The sequence below is a fragment of the Eucalyptus grandis genome, chromosome 4 (assembly GCF_016545825.1).
Source record: "Eucalyptus grandis isolate ANBG69807.140 chromosome 4, ASM1654582v1, whole genome shotgun sequence".
Taxonomy (NCBI): domain Eukaryota; kingdom Viridiplantae; phylum Streptophyta; class Magnoliopsida; order Myrtales; family Myrtaceae; genus Eucalyptus; species Eucalyptus grandis.
In genome coordinates, this window is record NC_052615.1 from 24,970,819 (window position 1) to 24,997,253 (window position 26,435).

General features: G+C 41.6%; 2 protein-coding genes across 3 annotated transcripts; one reads left to right on the forward strand and one right to left on the reverse strand.

The window, feature by feature from the left end:
- Positions 1–3: 3 nt before the first annotated feature.
- Positions 4–14,664, forward strand: LOC104429733 (ankyrin repeat-containing protein At5g02620). Of its 2 annotated transcripts, none has more exons than XM_039310600.1 (4): positions 4–357; positions 583–1,193; positions 12,649–13,157; positions 13,877–14,664. In XM_039310600.1, exons 2-4 carry the CDS (start codon positions 584–586, stop codon positions 14,552–14,554), a joined length of 1,797 nt encoding a protein of 598 aa, XP_039166534.1. In that variant the 5' UTR covers positions 4–357; position 583; the 3' UTR covers positions 14,555–14,664. The 2 variants fall into 2 exon arrangements, with proteins under 2 accessions (XP_039166534.1, XP_010040863.2); XM_010042561.3 differs by lacking the exons at positions 4–357; positions 583–1,193 and adding exons at positions 11,262–11,736; positions 11,963–12,573.
- A 1,769-nt stretch (positions 14,665–16,433) lies between these two features.
- Positions 16,434–21,243, reverse strand: LOC104429734 (origin of replication complex subunit 5). The gene is made up of 5 exons (XM_010042562.3): positions 21,200–21,243; positions 19,845–20,714; positions 19,326–19,745; positions 17,103–17,418; positions 16,434–17,010 (listed from the first exon to the last, which is right to left on the reverse strand). The coding sequence occupies exons 2-5, from the start codon at positions 20,681–20,683 to the stop codon at positions 16,960–16,962; spliced, it is 1,626 nt and encodes a 541-aa protein (XP_010040864.2). The 5' UTR covers positions 20,684–20,714; positions 21,200–21,243; the 3' UTR covers positions 16,434–16,959.
- Positions 21,244–26,435: the final 5,192 nt, after the last annotated feature.

Genomic DNA, 26,435 nt, shown 5'->3' on the forward strand with positions numbered 1-26,435 from the left:
CCCCTATCTTGACCTCCGAGGGCCGGCGAGGCGGAGGCGAGGCGGAGGCGGGAATTCTACCACCCCACCAGCCGCGGACGCGGGCTAAAGTTCTCTGTCGGTGGTGCCGACGGACGACTCATCCTCTCTCCTCCTCGCTTCCCATCTTTCGTCAACCATCTCTGTCTCTCGCTCCCTCATTGCGTCGGCTCTTCTAGCACCGACCCGGCAAAGCCGCCGGACTTGCCGTCCCGGGAATCACCCTCTGAAGTCGCCGTCTGAAGTCGCCGGTCGTTCGGCGTCGCTGTCTTAAGTAGCCGCGTGGGATCGGTGGTTGTCACTTAACGTACCAAGCTCGTATATCGAATCGGTTTACAGGTAAAGTTTTGAGTTCGCGCCTTAAACTTCAACTGTGCGCAGTACCCTGTTTCTGTTTCACGGTGCTCTGTCGATGGAAGGTGGAGAAGGTGGGTAAGGGTCAGCGGGCAAGCGTCGGCGAGCCCTCGCCTGCGACCAACGAGGGTCGGTGCCGGTCTTGCCTCTTTCTTTAGATGTTAAGCTTTACTCAAGTGAAGCTTAAAGAAATTTTCTTGAACTTCTCAGAATGAGAATGCATCATAGATTGTATGAGGCTGCAAAATCAGGAGACTTTGATTGCCTGAAAATCATTTCAGAGGATGAAGAGGACCTTTTCCACCGAACGACACCAAAGGACAACAGCATTCTTCATGTTGCTGCTCAATACAAGCAGGAGAATTTCATCCAACGCCTCCTTCGATGTCCATCGGGACCATCCCTTCTTTGGCAGGTTAACTGCAAAGGAGACACTCCCCTGCACGTTGCTGCTAAAGTGGGAAGCTATGAAGTGGTTCGAGTCTTCATTGATCTGGCTAAGTCACTGCATTGGGTCGTTGAAGAAGGACGAGTTGAGGCATGCAAAGAGCTACTTCGAAAGTCGAATTTGCATAAGGATACTGCGCTGCACTATGCAGTGAGAGGAGGCCATCGTTGGGTGGTGAAGTTGCTGATTGAAGAAGATCCTCAACTCTGCAGTATTACTAATGTTGCTAATGAATCCCCGCTTTATCTTGCAGCAAATAGAGGACTTTCTCATACCACTGAGCTGATTTTAGATGCTTTCTCATCGTCATCCTCTCATAAGGGCCCTAAGGGTTTGACAGCTCTGCATACTGCATTGTATGGCTCACTGACCAGTAAGTATCATGACTTGTCTATGTCAAGATGCTAGAACAGTTTAAATCATGACGTATTCCTATTTTTATGCAAAGGTTGGTGGAAGATAGTGGAGAAGAGACCAGAAGTGATCAGAGAAGGAGATGATATGGGGTGGACTCCTCTTCATTATGTCTCTTGCATTGGCAAAGTGAAAGAAGTGCGACTTCTCCTGCAGCACGACACATCTGTGGCATACGACTTAGACAAAGAGGGGCAATCGGCTTTTCACATTGCAGCCTTTCAGGGTCATGTCGATGTCATTGATGAACTTGTTAGATCCTGTCCTGATGCTTGTGACATAATAAACACCTGAAGGGCAAACGGCTCTACATGCAGCTGCTATCGGTGGACAAGTAAATGCTGTCAAGTACATACTAGGGACACCAAACCTGGAGGATCTTGTCAACGAACAAGACATTGGTGGAAATACGGCTCTACATTTGGCTGCGCTTCATAAACAATACAATATCATCTACACACTTGGACGAGACAAGAGGGTGGACCTTTTGGCTACAAATGAGGATCATATGACAGCCCTTGATATTTTTTCTGCTCATAAAGAGGTATGCTTGAACACCATAGAGCTAGATTTGTTCACTCGCAGAATAATTTCTTTAGTATCATTAGAAACTGTTATCCAGGTGATATTCATTTCAGGTGCAAACAAACAATGCAAAACATTTGGGGTTGGGTTCCTCTAAAGTTAGGGATAAAGAGAAAATGAAAGGAAAGAAATGGAAATAGGAAGGAAAATGCAGAATGAATCTGGACTCTGATGGCTCTTATCCTGATGTGTCAACCACTTTAGAGGTGACTTTAAGATGTAACTTAGAGAATCCAAATCCAAAAGTTCACATGTGCCTTCTAACTTTGGAAACAACTATCTTGCCACGTTCATATGAATGAATCCGAATATTTTGTACACTTTTTAGGTAAATTCCTTCTGTTCCTTTTCTGTCTACTTTCAAACGGTTTTGAGGCAAAAGAGAGAACCTGCACTCTACCCCATCTGAGAAAAGGACTTCAAAAAATTCCTGGATGATATGATATAAGATACTTGAAACTGTAACTGTTTACTCTAGGAAACTATATTTACTGTTTTATCTAACTGCTACCTTACTAAGAGACATGAATTTAATGAATTCTCCATTATGTTTTAGGAATTGCCAGGAGTTTTGCTTGTTATAGATGGATTTTGAGTTTGTAAAGTGAGGGTATTGAAGTATTTCGCTGGCAAAGACCACTCGTTAATTGATACATTCTGTTCAATTTTTAGGGTGGCTACCAAGCTGCAAAAGTTTATCACTTGTTGAAAGGATCTGATGGGATGCCGTTTTATCAAGACTGGGTTATTGAGTATGTTAAGAAGAGGTTAGACAAGCAAAATGTTGAGGGTCAACCAGCTACGTCGATAATTACAGGAAGTAATATTGCCAACCCGGAAAATATCGATTCCTCAAAAAGAAGCATCATTGACCTTCAACTGCTAGTGGCAGTGCTCATAGCAACAGTCAGCTTCACCGCAGCCGTCACAATGCCTGGAGGTTATAACCAGGACGGACCCAACCAAGGAATGGCGATTCTTGCTGGCAGGGCAGCTTTCAAAGCCTTTGTGATTTCTAACACAACAGCGTTTGGTTTCTCAATCCTGGCATTATACTTACAATTCGATACTGTTACCAAAAGCGATAGGCTACGGGTAAGATACGCCAAGGTCGCATCCTATAGCATGTACGTTGCCATACTTGCGATGGTGCTAGCCTTTGCTACTGGTACATATGTTGTATTGTCCAAGAACACCAGGCTCCGAATCGTCCCTTATGTGGTGTCTGGATGTCTCGTGACTATGTACGTCATCGGTGGTTTTCTTGACCCTGAAGCTCCGTTTTGGTGGCTAAGTAGCTCTCCTAGACGATACGTCCGAAACTTATTGTTTGATTATGGGGTACTCTAGGAAAGTTGCTGGTGAGTTGAGACTTTTCCTGTATGTTGAGATGTACAACGTGATTGTATCACGGTTAGAAAACGTGAAGGATATTCGAGCTTGGTACGTTAAGTGACGTAGCAAATTGTGCGTGGATAGTTTAGCAAGTGGATCACTTTCCGCGCAAGGTGCGCTTGCATGCTCCTCAGGGTATGGCAAGCCCGACGGCACATTCATCCTTAGATCTATAGTGACTCACGAGGTCCCTTCTAATCAACGACTTTAATTGAAATCGTGACATAGTTCACACCAAGTGAGACCTTCCCAACACAAAGAACGCAGTAAAGTGGACAATGAAAACTTAAAGAGTCCGATAGTTGCAATGACCATTTTCCTCAAGACTCATATGGAATGACACTAGCATTTACAAATTTGACCCTTTGGGTAGACAAATTCTATAATACCAATACATCCTAGAGCCTTTTATTATCCCAAGCTTCATGAGAAAAGTCAATTGTTCACTACTAAATAAGTTGCTTTAGCAATCAAACACCGTTACACATATGCTCTAACGAACTCATCATAGTTTATGGCAGTACCTAGTGGAAAGATCATGTCTCTTGAAGTTCTCCACCAAAATTTGGCATTTCCTTCCAATTGATACTCTGCCAAGGTTATTTTTTCAGCATCATTGCAGTTCATCCACCGGAAAATCTGTTCTATTCCATCAATCTATTGTTTTGCCTCCTCAAGACTTCCCATTCCGTAAACTTAGGTGGTTTCAACTTCAGGAATTGTTCCACCAGTCTTTGAGGGCAATGTTCTATTTCGGGTTGTTGTTGGGCTTGTCTTTCCATCAAATTTCCTATATTGGCCAATGTCTGTAAGATATCTTCCATTCGGGGTTCAGCCCTTGAAGCAAAGGTTTCAACCCTCGATGGGTGAGAACTCCCAGTTTGTACCATAATTTCCTACAATTTACCAAGCATTTGCCTCAGGAACACTTAGTGACTATCGCGACCTATCCTCGGGGAGGGAACAGGTTTAGGGATATTGCCTAAAGGACGGGCCTAAGGCCTGTGATTAAGCGAGGCTCTCCCAAGCCCATACCCCACGTGACGTTGGGATATTCTTAAAAATTTTGCAAAAAGTAGTCGTCACTAGCCTATTGGGGTTGACTAAAACCAAGTGAGGCACGAAAGTATGCCACACTTCCTACGCAACTAGAGAATCTAAAGTCGGAACTTGATTACACTAATTGATTAATTAGTGCATTTTCGGTACCTAATCTTGTTCATTTTATCAAAATAATTTTTGGAAGGCAGTTTGGATTGATTTTATACCTATCCACTAACATGTGAGGTGATAATACGGGTGTGCAATCATTAAAGTAACTATAGCTACCAAGGTCCTAATTGCGGCAAAATTAAACATATGCAATTAAACATAATAAATATGTAAATTAAACACATGATCTAATCAACATTCGAGCAAATAGAGGTCTAATTACACTAAGAAGGAAAAATATGGCAATTCCTAACCAAACCCCATCATTTTTTAATTTTTGAAAATTTTTAATATTTTTAATATTTTTAATTTAATTTTAAAAAATAATAATTTTTTTTAATAATTTATAAAAATGGCGAACTAGGTTGGGTCCGGTCTGACCCGACCCGGTTGGTGTGGGCGGGTCTGGTCTCCGTTCGGCCCATTGGCGGCGACGGGCCCGAGTGGGCTTGAAGCTTTCTTCTTGATATTTTAGTTAAGGCCCAAACAAAATAAAAAGGCCCACCTATTTCCTAAGCCCGCATGAGACCAACCCAAGCCCAATTTGTTCAAAAACCCTACCCATTTCGTGACCCGGCCCAGCTTGCGCGACCCGTATTCTGAAGCCTTAATCCGCGACGCCGAAGGGGTTAGCCAGGATGTCGACGGCGGTGACGCGGCGGACGGAGTGACGTGGTGGACGGCGGCTAGGGGGTTTGACGGTGGCGGCAACGCGGCAGAGTAGAGGCAAAGACACGGCAGCTGGCCCGAGATCCATTAGCGTTGGGAGCAGCAGCGTCGAGTTGCAGGCAGAGCGTGGCAAGTCATCGCGAGCGGAGGCGGGCAGCGCTTTAGCGCAGTGGCGAGCTGCTGCAAGGCTCGCGAACTCTATAAGTGGAGACGTGACGGAGCAGAGGCAAAGACACGACAGTCAGCCCGAGACTTGCTGGCATCAGGGGCCAAAGGTGCGGGTTGCTGATGTGGTGCTAGTGTGGCCCGGCAATGTCGTTGGTGAATGAATGGCAACGACGGCCAACCTGGTGATGTAGCGGAGGGCGGCAACTCCCAAATCTAATCAAGCGTGATTAGATTTGGGCCTTTGGCGGACCCCTGGCTTTGGATCTTAGATCGAAAGCTCCAAGTTCATCCTCTCATTCCCTCCGGTCTCGAATGGGACGAAGGTGGTGGCTACAGTGGCATCGCGGCTCCTGGGCGGCAATGGCGACACGGACAGAGTCGTGAGCAGTAATGGCTTGGGGTCTGCATTCCGACTCGGCAAGGATCAACAAGCGGGAGTAGAGGCAGCGTTGTGGGGGCTCGAGATCCGGTGCTCGGGCAAACAGCCGACCGGAGGCTCGGCAGCCATCGGTCGCAGCAAAGACCGGCGGACGAGTAGAGGCAAGGGCGAGTGTGGCAGCAGCAGCAGTCATTGGGAATTACAGACGAACGGCTACAAGTCGCGCAGCAGGAACGGCGGTGGCAAGAGTCGGTGTTCCAGCTCGGCGGAGGACTGGCGCGGGTTGCAAGTGAGGCAAGGTCAGTAGTGACGGGCGGACAGCGTCGGGCAGGAGGGCGGCGGCTTGGCAAGTGTCAAATTGAGGCGGCGAGGCCTCCTCTCCTCGACCGCCATCCTCCTCTTCGGTTTTCTCTATTTCAAGCCTTTCCCCCGAACTCTCCCTCTCTCCCGCTTTCTTCCCTCTCGATGTCTTCTGGTTTTCCCCTCCCTTTCTCTCGGTTCCCTTCCTCCTTTGTTTCACTCCCCCTTGTTTTTTGCCTGATTCCTTCCACGTTTCCTTTTTTCTTTTTTTCTTTTTTGTTGTTTTTGTTTTCTTTTTGTTTTCTTGTTTTTCTTAATCTTTTTTTTAGTGACTAATTCCTAATTTTGTACACGATTAAGTCCTAAATAAAATTGTAAAATTTAGGTGTCAACGGTGACTCACTGTCACTAGTCAAGAAATAAAGTAAAAGTATTACTAAGTCACATAAGTAACATAAAATGTAACTCCTACACACGGGTAACTTACAATTGTTACCAGTATTTTACGAGTGAAAATCAATCACCCATTATTCATAGTTAGTCAACTACCCTTGGTTAGTGTCCTATAGCGTGCATCATTATATCCTTCATTCCTGCTAATGCACCTTATCACTCCAAACAAAACCAAAGCTCTGATACCACTCGTTGTGGCACCCCCTAACGGCCCCCAATCCATTAGGGTCACCACCTTACTTCTGCATCCTGATTGTCCTTTTAATTTAATCAATGGACTTCAGAGAAGTCATGTGGGGGTTCTATCATATACATGATTGGTCCCATGTGCAATGTATACGGCAGAAACGACAACTCCCATTTCCCTACACACAAAAATGATGCACACACTAAACACATTTATAGATAATAGCTGGACACTTTTATTTACACATATCTACTAGATGGACGTTGTTTGTCGGTACATCCAAAAAGCCGTAGTTTCCTATACCCGGCGATACTTCAAAAGTTAACCGACATCTTCAGCAGCCATTTACATAGGGTCCATCCTTCAATGCCAACATCCAAAAATTCTCTCTCTGCTGTCCTCACCCTCGCAATCACTCCTAGCCACTCGATCCCCCGTTGTCGTCTTCTAGTGGCGATGGCAGCGGCCCTAAAACTTGCTCGTTCCTACGGACGAATAAGACGACATGCTCCTGGAGTACAAGGCCTGAGGGAAGACCGGTGTCAAACATCATGATCACCCTCACTCGTATGTAAGGCGATCCCCTTACGTTGTCAAGATCTTGGTATTCCGACTGCTCCCACTGCAAGTCGATCGGGATCCTGTAGAATGTATCGGGAGGTGCGGGCAACAGAGGCATCGTTCTTAGTCTGAAATATGTTAGTTTCACAAGGGGTGAATTCAACCACTCGGTAGCTAAAGATCTACTAAACTACATTATGTATGACCATTATCATATGATTCATGCAAAATACACAAAACATATAATCTGGAAGGGTAGGTATGCAATAAATTAGTAGAATTTTCTAACGAAATGGTAAGTGCAGTTTAAAAAAACAAAACACGTCATTTCAATCACGCGAGTCCCGATTATAAGGACAAATGGTTATGACACGTCACATACCGTGCCACACAATTTTGTCCCATAATCAAGCGCAACTGTCAAAATGGCGTAACTCAGCAGAAAAATCAACTTTAAAACTCAACAGACTTTTAATTCACTAACTCCCAGAGGACCAGTGTTTGTGTTCCTACGGGCATGTGCACCCAATCTCGGCATCACAAAAGCCTCCGATTTCATATTTCAGTCACCAGGCATCTAGAGCGTATCATGTCTCATCTCTAGGCATCTCACACCCAACCTAGCATCACGAGGAATCGCCAGGGCTAACCACGTCAATGGTTGCCCTTACCCTCCGGAATGTGTATCATCATACATCCGAGCATCCTGACACTCCCGAGAAACCTCTAGGGCTCACTGGTCCCCAAGCATCCAAAGGCATCACCACTACGATCTTCCAAGCATCCCGACTCCCCGGGCTTCGTCGACCCGAGGGTTCAACGACAGCAATAACACACCAACGTAGTAATCAAATCATTTCAATGCCAAAAATGTTTTCAAATCGTCAATACGGAATATCCTTGGGTTTTCCTTTGAAAGTTCCCACTTTCGCAATTACTTTTCAACCCTTTTTGAATCCATATAAAAACTTGAATGATAATTTCCTTTCCTGGCTTGGAACAAAATAATTTATCGAGATCTATAAGTACATCTGAAATCGGCACGTCGATAAGTTCCAATCTCGATCCTGACTCCAATAGTTTAGAATATTTTCTATAAAAGGTTCAGAAATTTTAAAATATAAAACATTTCTTAAAACATTTGAGTACGGTGCCACGGTACTCATAAATTTTAATGCAAATCAAAAGATTTCTAAAACAATTTGTGAACAAAAGTCCCAAGGTTCCACCACCGCAACATTTAGTATACATTCGAAGGTCTAAACCGAAGTACTCACGAAAACTTCTCAATTTTCCAGCCTCAAATCAATTTGGTCATTCTAGAAGTCATTATCCAACATCAGAATTCAAACCATTGCAATCTAACAGCACTTCCTCAAACAACAACAACACTACACTATATAGGTTAGTAGACTCTAACTTGCCTTAAATCCAACGACGTCGACGGCAAGGGGTTCGGAAGCTTGTGGGTCACGGACGCAGCTCGGCAACAGCAAGTGCGAACGGGCGGCATCAGCGGCGTGCAGTGAGGCGCGGCCAAGGCGGACAATAGTAGCGGAGGGCTGGTCCTTTTCCCTCTCTCTTTCGCTTACCCGCTCGTTCGCTCTCTCTCTCTCTCTCTCTCTCTCTCTCTCTCTCTCTCTCTCTCTCCTTCTCGCTTCCGTGCACATTTTGTTCCTTCAATTAGTTGACTCTCTTAGTCAGTCATTGCCTACTTCGTGGCAGCTTGCACCGAGGACAACCGGTGGTAGCCTCGCGTGGCTGCTCGGTCAACATCTTCTTCTCATAACTGACCGGCTGCATGGACTCTTCCCGAGCGTGCATGGGCGCGGCTTCACTTCGGTCGACAATCTTCAAGATTCGTTGACTCAAATCGTCGACATATAAGGAGAAGGCTCGGGGCTGCTTGGGCCAACTAATTGTGGCTGCATGGTCCTTCATGCGTGGTCCAACTTCTCCAAATGTTGACCTTTAATTTCTGCATGTGCATGGGCTGAAATATAGTTACTTGCGTGGCTGCATGGTGATCGAAACAACGTACACAGGAGGTTCGGTTAGTAGGGTATAAATGCGGTGGAAGAGGGTCTCGATCGTGGCGTTATGCAAAGAAACTTTCGACAAAACAATAGGCTATGCGATGATCAAATTATCTTGACGCGACCAAGGTGCGACTACAAAGGTATCTCCTAAGATCATCGCGTAACATGACGTCTAGGTCCGACAATGAAAATGATGAAACGGCAATCGAAAGTGGTGCCAATGACACAATCCGACAGCACTTCCATTGATCTGTCACAGACCGTCATGTATTCGAGATCCGGTGAAATCCGGATGTCACAATTATTCTCTCTTTTACGTGTGTGTTAACATTAATTCAAGTGTGAACCAATACCTAAAGAACATTGTTGTTCTAAATTTTATTTTGGACAAGGCAATGGTGATGGCATCGTTATTCCCCATGAATAACGGTGCCTTTTTTACCGCAAATTGCAGTTGTAGTAATATTGGCAATCGGAAGCTTAAAATAGATATGCACTAAATTTGGAAAGAATATTGACAAAATATTCCAGATATTGGCTCTTTTTTCCAAAAAGAAACTGAAACCGACAAGGACATATATACTTTTACTTATGAGCTTTTTTTAGCAGCTTTGAATAACTACCATTTTTTGGTCAAATTTGAATAATTACATAAGTATGCGTTTATTTTGAGGAAAACATTCCATAACAAAGGAATATATTTTTCAGAAAATCATTTTTCACGAAAAATTTTTCTATCTTCAGCTTAGTGAATTCGTATTCCTAACTTTTTGTATACATATATTTTTTTAATCGTAAATAATTTTTTGTTAACTAATCATTATCGAAAACCAAATGTATGAAAATCTAGAAAATTAATTCGTGGGAAGTTGTTTCACTTAAACGAACAATCCTGCGCGTAAAACTCAACTCTCTTGTGGTGAAATCATGAAGATATTTCTGTTTGTTATAGATACAATGAAAGTCAAATTAGTATCCCACCAATGTAATCAACATAATTTTATAAGGTTTCAAATATTACCGAACAAAATAAAAAAATTTATACACTACAATGAGTCTCTTTCTAGCACTTGTGAAACATAGACATAAGGCATGCTTATCTAGTTATGTTATTATGAATTGAAATCAGGCTAACATGGTAAAAAAGTAGGGTGGCACCCAAAAAAAAAAAAAAAGTAGCGAGGTACGAAATGTAATCATACGAATCTAATATACTTTGAAACTTGCAAATAAGTTTTATTTTTGGTAAGTGACAAGATAATCAAGATTTTGATTTTCTGAGTAAGCTTTGATTATTTTGGGGCTCGGGCTAGAATTAATCGGAGCTTTAAATTGTGTATTCAATGTATTCAAGTTTCAATTTTGACACCTGTATTCCTCCTGTTAAATGAAGTATATTCTTCTTTTCAGACTGCAAGTGTAAAAGAAAGATGTTTTATAGATGTTAATAAAAATCCTACATTTATTTTGTCCTGTAATAAATGTATTACATACAGGACCTACTCAGGTCCTTAAACTGCTCCTGAGTTTAAATAGGGAAGCAGGGAGAACCTGCTTGTTCCCTTCTGTTCCTTTCCCATTAAAAAATAAAGGTAGACCCCACTGGGTTACCCCGCCACTCCCGAAAGGGAAAGGGCTGGCCCAACCCAGGATCCCGCGATGATGCCGCCAGCGAAACATCCTGGACGCATTACAGTGAATGACTGCGCCAGGCTTGGAATATAACCAAGTCCTGGGTGTATTCAAGTTTCAATTTTGACACCTGTATTCCTCCTATTAAATGAAGTATATTCTTCTTTTCAGACTGCAAGTGTAAAAGAAAGATGTTTTATAGATGTTAATAAAAATCCTACATTTATTTTGTCCTGTAATAAAAGTATTACATACCATGGTGTTTTGCAATAAGAGGTCTTTTCAATTCCATTATTTTTATTTTTATTCATTGATTTTATTTTTTATTTAAAACATCCAACTTGGTGGGACCGGCTCGAGGAAAATTGCGGTGGAGAGAGAGAGTGGCGGTGCTGTCCTACTCTCATCTTCCCTTTCCTTGCCTCACTCACGTCGAAAAGTCAAAGGGAGAAGAGTCAAATACAGAGTCAGACAGGCTCGAGGCGCCCCCCGATCTTGACCGGCGAGGGCAGGCGAGCCTCCGCCGGACGACCGGCGAGGCGGTGGCGGGAATTCAACCTCCCCACCAACCACTGACGCGGGCTTAAATTCTCTGTCGGCGGTGCCGACGGACGACTCGTCCTCTCTCCTCCTCGCTTCCCATCTTTCGTCAATCATCTCTGTCTCTCGCCCCCTCTTTCCGTCGGCTCTCCTAGCACCGACCCGGCGAAGCCGCCGGACTTGCCGTCCCGGGAATCACTCTCTGAAGTCGCCGTCTGAAGTCGCCGGTCGTTCGGCGTCGCTGTCTGAAGTAGCCGCGTGGGATCGTTGGTTGTCTGGCGTCACCGATGATCTGCAGTTGCTGGTCATCCGGAGCGAGCGAGGCGAGCGAGGCTGTACGCTTGACTCCTTTGGCTGACAGCAATATCGAATCGGTTTACAGGTAAAGTTTTGAGTTTGCACCTTAAACTTCAACTGTGCTCAGTACCCTGTTTCTGTTTCACGGTGATATTTCGATGGAAGGTGGAGGAGGTGGGTAAGGGTCGGCAGGCAAGCGTCGGCGAGCCCTCGCCTGCGACCAACGAGGGCCGGTGCCGGTCTTGCCTCTTTCTTTAGATGTTTAGCTTTACTCAAGTGAAGCTTAAAGAAATTTTTCTTGAACTTCTCAGAATGAGACTGCATCCTAGAGTGTATGAGGCTGCAAAATCAGGAGACTTTGATTACCTGAAAATCATTTCAGAAGATGAAGAGGACCTTTTCCACCAAACGACTCCAAAGGACAACAACATTCTTCACGTTGCTGCTCAATACAAGCAGGTGAATTTCATCGAACGCCTCCTTCGATGTCCATCGGGACCATCCCTTCTTTGGCAGGGTAACTACAAAGGAGACACTCCCCTGCACGTTGCTGCTAAAGTGGGAAGCTATGGAGTGGTTCGAGTCTTCATTGATCTGGCTAAGTCACTGCATTCGGTCGTTGAAAAAGGACGAGTTGAGGCATGCAAAGAGCTACTTCGAAAGTCGAATTTGCATAAGGATACTGCGCTGCACTATGCAGTGAGAGGAGACCATCATGGGGTGGTGAAGTTGCTGATAGAAGAAGATCCTCAACTCTGCAGTATTACTAATGTTGCTAATGAATCCCCGCTTTATCTTGCAGCAAATAGAGGACTTTCTCATACCACTGAGCTGATTTTAGATGCTTTCTCATCGTCATCCTCTCATAAGGGCCCTAAAGGATTGACAGCTCTGCATACTGCAATGTATGGCTCACTGACCAGTAAGTATCATGACATGTCTATGTCAAGATGCTAAAACAGTTTAAATCATGACGTATTCCTATTTTTATGCAAAGGTTGGTGGAAGATTGTGGAAAAGAGACCAGAAGTGATCAGAGAAGGTGATGATATGGGGTGGACTCCTCTTCATTATGTCTCTTGCATTGGCAAAGTGAAAGAAGTGCGACTTCTCCTGCAACAGGACATATCTGTGGCATACGACTTAGACAAAGAGGGGCAATCGGCTCTTCACATTGCAGCCTTTCAGGGCCACGTCGATGTCATTGATGAGCTTGTTAGATCCTGTCCTGATGCTTGTGACATAATAAACACCAAAGGGCAAACGGCTCTACATGCAGCTGTTATCGGTGGACAAGTAAATGCTGTCAAGTACATACTAGGGACGCCAAACCTGGAGGATCTTGTCAACGAACAAGACATTAGTGGAAACACGGCTCTACATTTGGCTGCACTTCATAAACATTACAATATCATCTACATACTTGGACAAGACAAGAGGGTGGACCTTTTGGCTACAAATAAGGATCATATGACAGCCCTTGATATTTTTTCTGCTCATAAAGAGGTATGCTTGCTTGAACACCATAGAGCTAGATTTGTTCACTCGCAGAGTAATTTCTTTAGTATCATTAGAAACTGTGCCCCAGGTGATATTCATTTCAGGTGCAAACAAACAATGCAAAACAGTTGGGGTTGGGTTCCTCTAAAGTTAGGGATAAAGAGAAAATGAAAGGAAAGAAATGGAAATAGGAAGGAAAATGCAGAATGAATCTGGACTCTGATGGCTCTTATCCTGATGTGTCAACCACTTTAGAGGTCACTTAAAGATGTAACTTAGGAGAATCCAAATCCAAAAGTTCACATGTGCCTTCTAACTTTGGAAACAACTATCTTGCCACGTTCATATGAATGAATCTCAATATTTTGTACAGTTTTTAGGTAAATTCCTTCTGTTCCTTTTCTGCCTACTTTCAAACGGTTTTGAGGCAAAAGAGAGAACCTGCACTCTACCCCATCTGAGAAAAGGACTTTAAAAAATTCCTAGATGATATGATATAAGGTACTTGAAACTGTAACTGTTTTCTCTAGGAAACTATATTTACTGTTTTATCTAACTGCTACCTTATCTAAAAGACATGAAATCAATGAATTCTCCATTATGTTTTAGGACTTGCCAGGAGTTTTGCTTGTTATAGATGGATTTTGAGTGTGTAAAGTGAGGGTATTGAAGTATTTCGCTGGCAAAGACTACTCGTTAATTGATACATTCTGTTCAATTTTTAGGGTGGCTACCAAGCTGCAAAAGTTTATCACGTGTTGAAAGGATCTCATGGGATGCCGTTTTATCAAGACTGGGTTATTGAGTATGTTAAGAAGAGGTTAGACAAGCAAAATGTTGAGGGTCAACCAGCTGCGTCTATAATTACAGGAAGTAATATTGCCAACCCGGAAAATATCGATTCCTCAAAAAGAAGCATCATTGACCTTCAACTGCTAGTGGCAGTGCTCATAGCGACAGTCAGCTTCGCCGCATCCTTCACGATGCCTGGAGGTTATAACCAGGACGGACCCGACCAAGGAATGGCGATTCTTGCTGGCAGGGCAGCTTTCAAAGCCTTTGTGATTTCTAACACAACAGCGTTTGGTTTCTCAATCCTGGCATTATTCTTACAATTCGATACTTGTTTCGTGAGCGATAGGCTACGGGTAAGATACGCCAAGGTTGCATCCTATAGCATGTACGTTGCCATACTTGCGATGGTGCTAGCCTTTGCTACTGGTACATATGTTGTATTGTCCAAGAACACCGGGCTCCGAATCGTCCCTTTTGTGGTGTCTGGATGTCTCGTGACTATGTACGTCATCGGTGGTTTCCTTGACCCTGAAGCTCCGTTTTGGTGGCTAAGTAGCACTCCTAGACGATACGTCCGAAACTTATTGTTTGATTATGGGGTACTCTAGGAAAGTTGCTGGTGAGTTGAGACTTTTCCTGTATGTTGAGATGTACAACGTGATTGTATCGCGGTTAGAAAACGTGAAGGATATACGAGCTTGGTACGTTAAGTGACGTAGCAAATTGTGCGTGGATAGTTTAGCAAGTGGATCACTTTCCGCGCAAGGTGCGCTTGCATGCTCCTTAGGGTACGGCAAGCCCAACTGCACATTCATCCTTAGATCTAGAGTGACTCACGGGGTCCTTTCTAATCAACAACTTTAATTGAAATCGTGACATAGTTCACACCAAGTGAGACCTTCCAAACACAATGAACGCATGAACGCAATAAAGTGGGCAATAAAAGCTTTAGAGTCCAATAATCGCAATGACCATTTTCCTCAAGACTCATATGGAATGACACTAGCATTTACAAATTTGACCCTTTGGGTAGACAAATTCTATAATACCAATACATCCTAGAGCCTTATATTATCCCAAGCTTCATGAGAAAAGTCAATTTTTCACTACTAAATAAGGTGCTTTAGCAATCAAACACCGTTACACAATATGATAATTTCTCATTCGGCGACATATGCATCTTGTAAAAAAATCGTACCTATCATTGGAAGTTTGGCTGCCAGGCATCTACGACACAATATGAAATTTCTTAAGTTGGTTTAAATTCCGGAGAACGTTGCACGTGATGCTTCTGTAAATAAGCCACTTTCGCAAGAAAGACATCTGTAACACTGTCGTTCTTTTCCCAATCATGCTCCCAATATAGCTGCATACCAGACACCTTACGTAGGCAAATTTATTTATGTCCGCTTCGAATGAGATAACGAAGCTTGATATACCTCGACGTGTCATTAAAGTTATCCTAACGTTGCGTTCGCCGGCATCAGAACAGCCAAGCAAGATATAGTGCATAATTTGAAAGTCGAAGAGCGTGAAACTCGATGAAACTCGAGAGGATATGGCTGTGAGCTCAAGAAGCTTGAGCGGCCTCAGCTTTGTCGAGCTTGGAGCGGTTATGGCCAAACTGGACAAAGAAGACGAATAGTAAATATAATCCCATTTGGGTGATGTAGGCTCGACCAAAAAGATGAACAGTAATTTTTATCTTTTATTTTAATTTTTATCTTTTAAAAAAGCCATGTTAACATTTTCTATTAGTCAAATTTGGAAGGAGTTAATGGATTGGAATCAATTAGACACGTTTTAAAACTTGACAGTAATTTTGAAGACTTTTTATCCCTTTATAATCATAGGAGGACGTCCTTTGTATTACAATTGGGGGCAAAATGATTGTTTTTTGGTATATAGAATACCAAAGCAACTGATGGTTTCTCTCCTTATAATCGCTGTGTTCAAATAAACAGAAATTACTAAGTAAATCAACACTTTTTTCGTCTGTTTATTCACTTAATTTAAATTTTCTCGTTCTTAACCCTCAACAATTGCCAATTCGTTTCGCAGCTGAGTTTTCATTCTTTTTATTTAGTCGGCTTCCTGAACTCTAATGGCATAAGATAACTATGGAAACATATTGCTAATATGCATCACCCTCTTCTTGTATTGATTACAATTCTAATCTTTTTTCTGTTAATACTATCATTTATCCCTTCAAAGAAAATCGTCATTCAAATAAAGCATACTTAAGTTAAATATGTTGTAGATACTTAATCTGGACAAGTAACACTTTGTTTGCAAGCCAATTCGCTTGTCGGGTGATTAACAGGAGGAATTATAGGAGAAGAAAGGTGGAAATACAGTTACACGAGCTCGAGTTACACGCACTCTGATTTTCAAATTAGAATCTTCCCACAAAGGCATGGCACACATGTTACAGGAGCAGAAAGCATTGATTAACAAACCATATTAAGTATATTGGACAAGCAGAAGTCAATTGGTATGAATGGATTGAACATTCAGCGCGGCAACAAGTTACACAAGTAAGCGCAAAGAAACATGGAAAAGTCCAAATTGCTGGGAGAGACTTCTCGAGTGTAAGCAGTCCAATTAGCATAACTTCAAAAGAATGACAGATCCTAGTCTCACTGATTCTCTACGATCTATTCTTAGTTCATTACTTACTAAAGAAAAAGAATTACAATTAAACAACGCTCACTGACAATCCGATGCATGTGTACTAGTCAGAGAAAGGCCGAAAAGCTAACACAAGCGTACTGCTATTACCACTTCCGATGCTTGAACAACTTGGATAATAAACAATCGCTCTCCTCCTCACATGCACTCCGAGTGCCTGACGAGAGGGAATGGGAAAATTTTTTGGCTCCCTCCACATTGAGCTTAGTATTTTCAATCGTTGATCGGAACTTTCACTACTTGTTACATTCCAGGACTTCATATCCACATTCTCTTGCATTTTAGTGACTCAAGAGTGATCACAAGGTTGTGCCACATGACATCATCTTCTATATACGTACTTTGCCAGAGGGAACTTCACGCTTTTTGCCACCTATTGTCATTTCACACTCATGAACCAAATAGAAAAGGCAAAATGAAAGTCACATACAGGCACACTTTGGAATTATTAAGCCGGAGAGTTACCTTCAGAGCAAGATCCTCTGTTACCACAGATCGATACCGTGTGGAGCCCTCAAGAGGGCAGGTTCCTCCTTTCACGATGAAATTAGCATTGCAGAGACTCGAAAGTTGCAAGAGAACATCAGACATGAGTGGGCCGTCTTGGCCTTCAACTTCCAAAGAATCCTCCACCTGCACCTCTTCGCCAAGGTAATCTTCGGCAACAGATGTAATACACTGAAATATTGCTAATAGCCTCTCTAATGGGAAACTTCCAGGTCCTTTAGTGAGTAATTCCTCTTCTTCAGCTTCCTTTTGCCCCTTCGCCGTTTCAGAAGGCCTGCAATGGAGAAGTTTCAGATGAAGCAGATAATACATCGAAGACTGGACAAAGACATCAGAAAGCAGCATCAATTATCCACAAAAGTAAGAATAAGATGACACTTACCCAACATGCTCAGAAAAGAATCAAAGAAAGATTTAGCCTTTCTGTCCTAAATTAAAATGAAAGTCATGTCATCTCGAGATGGTCCAGGACATGCAAGGCACCAGTTCTTGCAGTGCCAGGCATGTCTTGCAGGAATGTTTCATATCTTTTCCCATCATTATCATTTAAGACTAAGACCTTTGTGCAAATTTTAATAGTGGTTTGGTCCCAGGTCCCTATTCATCCACCATGTCATGTCAAGCATAAAGAAGGCTATGACCAAAATGACGATGAAATGCTGGGAGCACAGAGTGGTGCTCATCTGCAAATAAAACATTAAGCAACTGATTATATCAATTGACACAACTTTTGCTGTGGTGACAGCTCCACAGGAAGGACAGAGGGCTTCTTTCCTTCCTCCTCCTGGTGCGGTACATGCTTAAACTCACTAGCTTCAGCAATAACCCTCTTAGAAGGTGTGGCAGATGCCACCGCCTCCCTCTTTGTGCAATATAGCAATAGAGGCCATCTTCATAACGCAGGGTGAGGAAGGTATCCACTGGATTTGGACGGCTAGAGCAGCAAAAGATTCCGATATGTACATCTTTGCAGCGCAATAGAAAAAGGAAGAAATTTACTCGGCAGAATCTTTTGCAAATGACAGACATTTCTCTACAGTGGTAGAACATGGTTTTGCAAAAACAGAAGGCCTTTTAATTCCTGGGGAAGTTTTCTTCAGATTGGTTGTGCTTTACTTCAGTATAAGGAAATAAAAGATGCTGCTAAGGTCCATCAAGCATGCAAACCAGTAGTAATATAATCCGGCGTCGCCTATCTATTATCTCCACAACCTAAAACGAGTAGGCTTCCTGTTTGAGATAGATATCAGAAGAAAGGGAGAAAGATATCATCATCAATCTTATCATTTCATGGAGGTAGAAGCTGCAGGTAGAAATTGTTCAGAAATTTACTGCAAGCGAAGGAAGAGTAAACTCCACGCAATAGTGGAGGAGAGTAAACTAGATGGAAAGACCCTTCAGTAAGAAGGGGTGGGGACTGGAGAGATTCAACTATTTCCAAGAGCCCCAAGTTTTCTGTTGGTCTCATAATGAGATTGCTGTACCCCCTGATAACATAGAAGAGTTTCTTACAAATGCTTACCACACTGTGATAAGGGCACAGTATGAGGATTTTAGATAGAGCAGTTTCATAGAAAAGCACATTGGAGGACATATCTGAGTCATTCATTGTTGAGGACCTATTTCAAATAAGCCTATTCATACTAGCCCAAAAGAAACCTCAAGCAATAATAAGTCTAGAGAGGGCCCAATGGAGCCTTCTTAATTGGAGGAGCCAGGAATATAACTAAACCTGTTGCCGAACCTTCCAGATGCATTTGATAGATTTGAATCTTCACATGTTGTTACAAAAAGAATAAAAGGACTCGGCCATTTTGTAGCTTTCAATAAGATGATGAAGCAATGAGAAGTAACAAGAGGTTATTTACTTAAAGAAAGCTTCAGGGTCACCAAGGGTTGCAAAGAAACTTTAATACTTTGGAAGTTCAATCAATTATGACATGCAATGTAAGGAAAAAGGAGTTTCTTCAACTTGAGTAATAAAAATAAAAAATATTAGCATTTGATCGAGAACATTAATAGCAGGTGGCTACCAAGGAAAAAGGAGTTTCTTCAACTTGAGTAATAAAAATAAAAGAATATTAGCATTTGATTGAGGACATTAATAGCAGATGGCTACCAGCAAAATAATCACTGCAGATAAAAAGGATAATGGCATGACTCAATGAAAAATGCACTTACTTTCGTCGTCTTTTTCGGCTATCGGAACCACCACGGGAGTCAAAAAGTGATGCATCAAGAGTTGCTGGGTTTCTTGAAGCAAGGAATGCTGAGATAAGAAGGTACTTTGCTGAGGTAGACATGTGAAAATCCAACTCATCAGATTCGTCATGGGTTCCTATTTTCCTCTTGCTGCCTCTCAGTTCTCTGCCCTTAGTTCTTTCAGCTCCAGAAGAAGACTGACTTAGAACTCTAAATGTCTCATTCAGAAAAAGAGATATATGAGGCTGAAGATTACTGAACAACTTTCTTTTTAGATCCTCACTGGGAACAACTGCCAGGTCATTCAGAGGTTTGCAATATTCCAAGAATAATGACGAAAAGACAGCTGACAATTCATCCAACCTCCTAGTGATTCTGCAGAAAGGCCTCAGTACCGCACTTCCCAACAAACAAATTGAGAAACAAGTTAGATAAAAAGAATTGAATGCTAAAAATGAAAAATAATATTGAACAGGAAGATTAGCATGAGCAACTTACTCAAGGAAGGAGGAATAGAGCTTTGGATATGCTTGGTTTCTCAAGAGAATTTGGCGAAGATCATCTTCGCTATAGTTAGGAAAATAAATAGGAACAGGCTCTATGTAACCCATACTGGAGTAGAATGTATCAGGAGGAGTACTGCTGATAAAGATTAACCCAACCTCAGGAATGTTCAGGATGCTATCAAGATTGAATAAGAGTGGCAATATGCTAGAACTTTTATCCCAATCCCTAACAAGCTCTAGTTTGTCAAATATTAAGTAGACCATGTGTCCATCAATGGATCGCTCTCGCTTCTTGCTAGACTTTGATTTTCCCACATTCTCCTTAAGGCGGTTCACCATACTAACCAAGGCCTCACGAAGAAAATTCACAAAATCAGATGGCTTTTCGCATCGCTTTACACTTGAATATCCATTTGTTGCATTCTTTTGATGATGTGACAGCTGATTTAGAACAGATTCGAACAGTATTCTAGGACTGTAACATGTGCGGCAGCTTGAATAGACAAAGGGTCGATTCAGATATCTAAATAACTGCAGGATTATGCTGGTTTTTCCGGTTGAAGGACCACCATAAACAAAGATCGGAAGCATGGGAGTATTCGAAGGACCCAAAATCTGCAAAAGCTCACGTATTTGAGGATGTCTACCCGGAAAGTTAGACAACAGGACATCCAAATCAATGGGTTCTCCTCCATACAAAAGATCATTGAGTGAAGGAGAGCATATGTGGGTTGATTTTGTCCTTTCAACATCATTCTTGGTTGAAATTGCTGTAGCAGAAGATGACCTGGTTGTTCTACGAGTAACCGACAGCACCTCATCTTCGCCCATTTTTGCTAAAGGGACAGACAACAGATACTACCTGAAATTTAACGAACCATTTTTTCAGAAACACAGCTACAGAAGAATACAATATGAGGCATAAGGACGAATATTAACATATATGTTCCGAGTCTACTCGTTTCCTAAAACAGAGAGGAATACCAAAAGTTGATATTTTTCATAGGGCCTTGGTCATCAATTCCCTATACCTTGCCAAAATATCCCCGTTGAAACACTTGTCCATACAATGCAATTATAAACTCTGCATGCTAGACCAGCACCTTCAATAAAAATAGCATACAATAAGGTGGGGGCCTTAAAATTCGATGAAGTGGAGAACCCTGAACTTCCACGCACGAAACCGAAAGCCCCACTTCCCAAAGGAAGCTTTGAAGAAACAATCTGAGTGACCCATTTCTACAAACACGTTCCGTGCAAAAGCCTAAAGTAGAAATCGACTGGCCTCGACCAAATCCCTCTCAAGAAAACTGCTTAGAAACGGATCAAAGAACACCTTTTACTTACAGGAAAGAATTTGTAGCGGAGGAGACAGAAGACACTAGACGATCAGCTAAAGCAAGCCTCGCATCGTCCGGACGACAATGTCGGAAGTCCCATGAAACCGTTCGCGGTGAATAAGAGCGCGGTAGTGGGTATCCTCTTCTGGGTTGAAGGGACAGAGGTGATTGGACGAGGATTGCAGCGAATGATTGAGGGAAAATGGTCGAAACGGCGAGGCGACAGCAAGAAAGGGCGTCTCTTGTACAGTTCTCCGGCCACGGAGAATGGCGGGAAAAAGTTTTATGAGGGGGTGATTTGCAAAAGGGAAAATTGCAGCGTGGCCCCTGCACTTTGGGCTTTTTATTTTGGAATCCCTCAGAGATTTTTTTTTTTTTTTTATCAGTTTGATCCTTCATTGTGAAAAGAAGTGGACCCACTCCAATTTATCATTGTGCTAGTTATATTTTTGGAGACAAAAGAAACGAAAATAAAATTTCCAAAATTATGCTATGAATCCTAATTCAAAACGTATGCAAAGATCTTTTTTAGCTCGATTTTATCTTGCACTCAATCAAAGCATATGTGTTTGTGTTTGCCTTTTATAAGGGACAATTAATGTAGGCCAAGGAAGCATCCAAAGCAGCCAACCAAACAAAGTGAAAGTACCATGGTTGGATTTATAAGAGCACAATCAAATATTGTCAAATCTAAAGAGGAGGAAGGTAGTCCACAGTACAATTTATATGGTTCCAGGTATTGCCAAAGTACAATGTCAACAGACTATATCTTCATATAGGTTCTATAAGGGCATGGATTTTATGCATTTGAAGCCACTAGAAACTTGTATTTGAAGGCGAATATTTTATTTTCTTAATGATTTTTTAATCCACTATGATTAGCATAATAACATTATGTTTTTTTTCCTCAATTTTAGATGCTTGGTAGTAACATACTAAAAGAAATTTGTTGAGGTAGGACTCCCTCAAACTAAAAATATCTCAAAGTGAATCAAGGCAATGAATGTATAGTGAGAGTTGGATATCTGGTGTAGAATTTGTTTTGTAATGCTGGTTCAAGTTTGGAACATATTATTCTTTTTTTTGGACGGTTGTGATAAAGGAACATGATGCTGGACCTCTGTTGTCTAGTGTGGATTGTGCTTTTTTTTGGCTTGTTGGCTGATTGAATATCTGGTGTAAATTTTGTCTTGTAGAACTTGTTAGAGAAGCTAGTGCAGCAGAGTTAGGATCAGGCCGGGGAGTGTTTCCAAATTCGGTTACAAATTCCACCCAGCTAACCCTTCCATTTTATTTATGTGCAGGGGGATAACCACGGCCTTTGTTTAAGGTCCTTAGGCTAGATCATTTGGTGTAAATTTTGTCTTGTGGAACTTGCTCAAGTTTGGTGTGTATCGATGCATTTATGGATGGCTGTGGTACAGATCATGTTGCTTTCCTTGTAAAGCTTTTTATGCTTTATCATGGATCACCTTAGCCATTCCCTTTGATTGGCACAACATGAACGATTCCTTCGTTCTTTCTTCAATTATGATGATGGTCCCGCAATTAGTTTTCTCAAGCAAGGGCAATCTCTTTTGCTCTCTATTTTGTTTCCTCTTTCTTTGATAAGGTTGACACGAGAATCTAATACATTCAAGATGAAATTTACCCAAAAGCCTCCTATTGATCCAAAACTAATAACGAGATTTACACAAAAATTCATTGCTTTTGCAACATCCTTAATTTGCTACTACAAGATCTACAACCCCTTTCCCGAAATCAACGTTGCTTGCACAACACTGCTCTCAATGATCCTAAATACGAGGACAATTCCAACAGCATCCCCCCATCAACATTGCTGCAAAACTAAGGCAATAAATGTTTGGATTTTTTCCTCACAAGCCTTCAATTGACTTTCCAACATCTCAGTTCTCTTATCCAAGATCCCTTTCTCATTCACCAATCAACAAAATTCTCCATTCTCATGCGATGAAAGACTTAGGATCAATCCATTAAAAAAAAAATCTGAGGTCATCAACCTGTTAATGAGATTATTAAGGTGAGAAGAATACCATATAAAAGTGTGCTTGAACAAGTTCCGATATCTAATCACGAAGACGACTACGGTGATGAAGGAGAGTGCTCGATGAAGAGGAAGAAGAAGAATCAAAGTGCTCCAAGGGAGGGAGAGAATGAGGCCTGATTATTTAGTGATATTAGTGATGAAAAAAATTAGTTTGAGGTAAATTCATCATAGATGTATAAATTTAGATTTTTTCATAAAATTAATCTATCTTCTTAAATGTATTTGCATAATATATATCTATACAAGTTAAAATGGTTAAAATACACATAAATCTATCTCTACGCTAAGCGTGTGTTCATGGTTAGTGTATGATGAATCATGATGCATGAAAAAAATTATTAGTTCCATAGCTTCCTCGCGTTACATTAATTTTTATATCTCAAGGACATTGACTTGTTGCAATATTTTATTTAGGATGCTCTAGGACCGTTCCAATTGCAGACTAATGACTGTGGTCCATAAGCTATGCAATAATAATTTGAATAGAATATACAATTGGTCGATTTCCGTTTACTTTATATTTTCCTTTGCGGCTTCTCCAGTAAGGAAATAGTATTAATGGTCAATGGAATAGTATGTACTGAAAGTTAATTATAATCCTAACTGAGTGGCAAAAGTTTTTTTATATTAAATGCCAACTCTAATTCAATTTGTAAGTTTCTCAACATGCCCGATAGCTTCCGCTTACTGATAATGGGTTTATGCCCATTCCCAATTATAATTTAAATAATTGTATAGTGATAATTTTCTTATAAATTTTTTTGTTTTGGTCGAGATCTTATAGAATTGAAAGCATGACAAAGTAATTTGAAAAATGATCATATCTGAAAATTTAAGGAGGCAACCCTAGAACATTCTAGGCGCGGTTATTTAACAACCCATGGAGCACCTTCTATAATTCGCATCATAGAAGCTAGTTAGTGCGGATAAAACTATATTGTATGAGGAATATAGTCTCCAAAAATTGTAGCTATGTAATTCTTTCTTTGGCTAGAAGTCTTATATGACTTTGCTTTATCGAAATACACAAATTTTGTGAATGAATAATGTCATATTTTTTTTTTTGTTCGAAATATGTCATGTTTAATTGAGAGAGAAATGTCTCCATGTGCCTCTTCTTGTACAAACCAACCATTGGGAAGGTTAGAGAAAGGCAATAGATCATAAGGGGAAATATGCCAAGTCACCCAACCATATTTGCAATTATTTAAAGAGAGAGAGGAGGGCAAAAAAAATGGGAAAAGGACATTGATAGAATCATGATTGTTTGTGGAGTACTTGCTTTAATATCATAATTTTTCAGTCGATTAATTAAATGTTTTACGGTTTTAAAAACATTAATTTAAGTGACAGTGACGATTTTCCTTATCAGAAAATCTGATATGTCATTAATTTAATATAAAAACGCCCGTCATGATTTTCCAGGGAAATAATGTCGTGAAAGGCGTATAGAACCGCGTCATTTCATACTCCTAATTGACAAATTGGGGACAAATTAGGTTTCAATCGTAAACCCTACACTCCCCATTTTTATCTGCAAACGAAAAATTTGCACGTTTGTGAAAAGTTGCTTTCGAAATTGCAATGGAGAGTGAGAACAAGAGAAGCGGCTCACGATTGTCTTGACGATGTTGGGCTCTTCCCCGAGATGAAGGTGGATGTCATTGCTATTGTGCGAATCTTAGGACACCGACATGCTAGTGTCACGGGCCGATCGATTGGGATCGTGATCGCGCGGCGACTCGCTCTTTAGGTCCGTGACACTAGTATCGATCATTCAGTCAACGACATAACAAGCGAAATAAAAAGCACGGAATTGAAGTGAATCGAGAAGGAGTGCTAGTTTTAGGGCTCACCCAAAGAAGGATTTAGATCAATGGAAGAAGTTGAGGAGGTTTGGAGGACGCGTATGCAAAGCATGGATTGCACCGCATCGGGATTAAACTTTTGAGTGAAGTCGGAGGAACGGAGGAGGAGCTTCCAATCATCACGATCGAGAACGGTGGCCATCTCTCTCGACTCGTGCCGATAAAGAAATCGAAAGAACTTATTGTTCAGGAGCCACGATTTTTCACTCCACTTCGAACTTTTTTCTCTTTGGAAAAAAAAGACAATAATGGAAAGTTATTATCTATCATCGGAGATATGTCGTCGGGATAAATCTTTTCCGTTAAAATTATGCTATCCTAAGATTTAAGCAGGTCTTTAAAAAGCTTAAGGGAAAGAAATAGATGGGAGATTTTCCCTAGGATGGGAGATCCCGCAATGCCATTCTTATATTTTCTCTTCGTTGGAAAGACAAAGATAGATAGGGAATTAAAGGGTTTTACGGCGATGAAGATAGGGGTATGCAAAATAATCGAGACCACCTAAATTGCCCGAAACCGGACCAGGACTGCCCCCAACTGGTGGTTCTTGAGGGAACCGGTCGGTTCTCGGTTTGTTCCATGGGCGGATTCATCCATCCACCCATTCGGACCGAACCGATTATATTAAAATAATATATTAATTTTTAATATTAAAAATGAAATTACAAATTAACAAACCTAAATCAAATAATTAAAAAAATTAATGAAAGTGAGTAAAAAGTCCAAAGGGCACCAAATGGAGAGGCACTGAATCTAAAAAGTCCAAAGTGCACATTGACAAAATGTTAAGCAATTGGTGGGCGAAAAGCAAGCACGTGAAGAAAAGAAGAATAGGTCAGGCGGCGAAGAACCAGTAATTGTGGTTGAAAACCAAAATTGTTTACTATCAAAATCGGAGTTTTCAAGAAAGTGATATTATTATTATTGTAAGACCGATTTCATGGATTCACCCGAACCTGGATCGACCTGCGGTTCGATTTTGGGTGAATTCATGCAATCGACGGGTGGATTCCGGTTTCAATTTTTCGAAATTGGTCCTCAATAAATGATTTTCAATTCTAGGTTGAAAATCGCTCGCCCTAACCATGGACACACCTAGATAAAGGCAGACACCACGTTGGACTTCGATTTTGGCTACTGTAGTCACGCATTAGGCTGATATGACACTAAATTAAGCGCCGTAAAATGGTGATACGGCAGTCGGGACTTGGGGAAAGGGGCTTATAGTGTTGAGGTGTCCACCAGACGAAACGCTCGCCTACAAACGAGAAATAAAAAAGAAAAGAAGAAGAAGAAAGAAAAAAAGA

Bases quoted from the DNA above. Each gene is read 5' to 3' on its own strand.
- LOC104429733 (XM_010042561.3), top strand. From the start codon at position 11,642: ATGATCTGCAGTTGCTGGTCATCCGGAGCGAGCGAGGCGAGCGAGGCT. The intron at 12,574-12,648 runs GTAAGTATCATG...TTTTATGCAAAG, and splicing joins AATGTATGGCTCACTGACCA to GTTGGTGGAAGATTGTGGAA. The intron at 13,158-13,876 runs GTATGCTTGCTT...TTCAATTTTTAG, and splicing joins TTTTTTCTGCTCATAAAGAG to GGTGGCTACCAAGCTGCAAA.
- LOC104429734 (XM_010042562.3), bottom strand. From the start codon at position 20,683: ATGGGCGAAGATGAGGTGCTGTCGGTTACTCGTAGAACAACCAGGTCA. The intron at 19,746-19,844 runs GTAAGTTGCTCA...TTTGTTGGGAAG, and splicing joins CTCTATTCCTCCTTCCTTGA to TGCGGTACTGAGGCCTTTCT. The intron at 17,419-19,325 runs GTAAGTGCATTT...TCTCCATTGCAG, and splicing joins AGCCGAAAAAGACGACGAAA to GCCTTCTGAAACGGCGAAGG.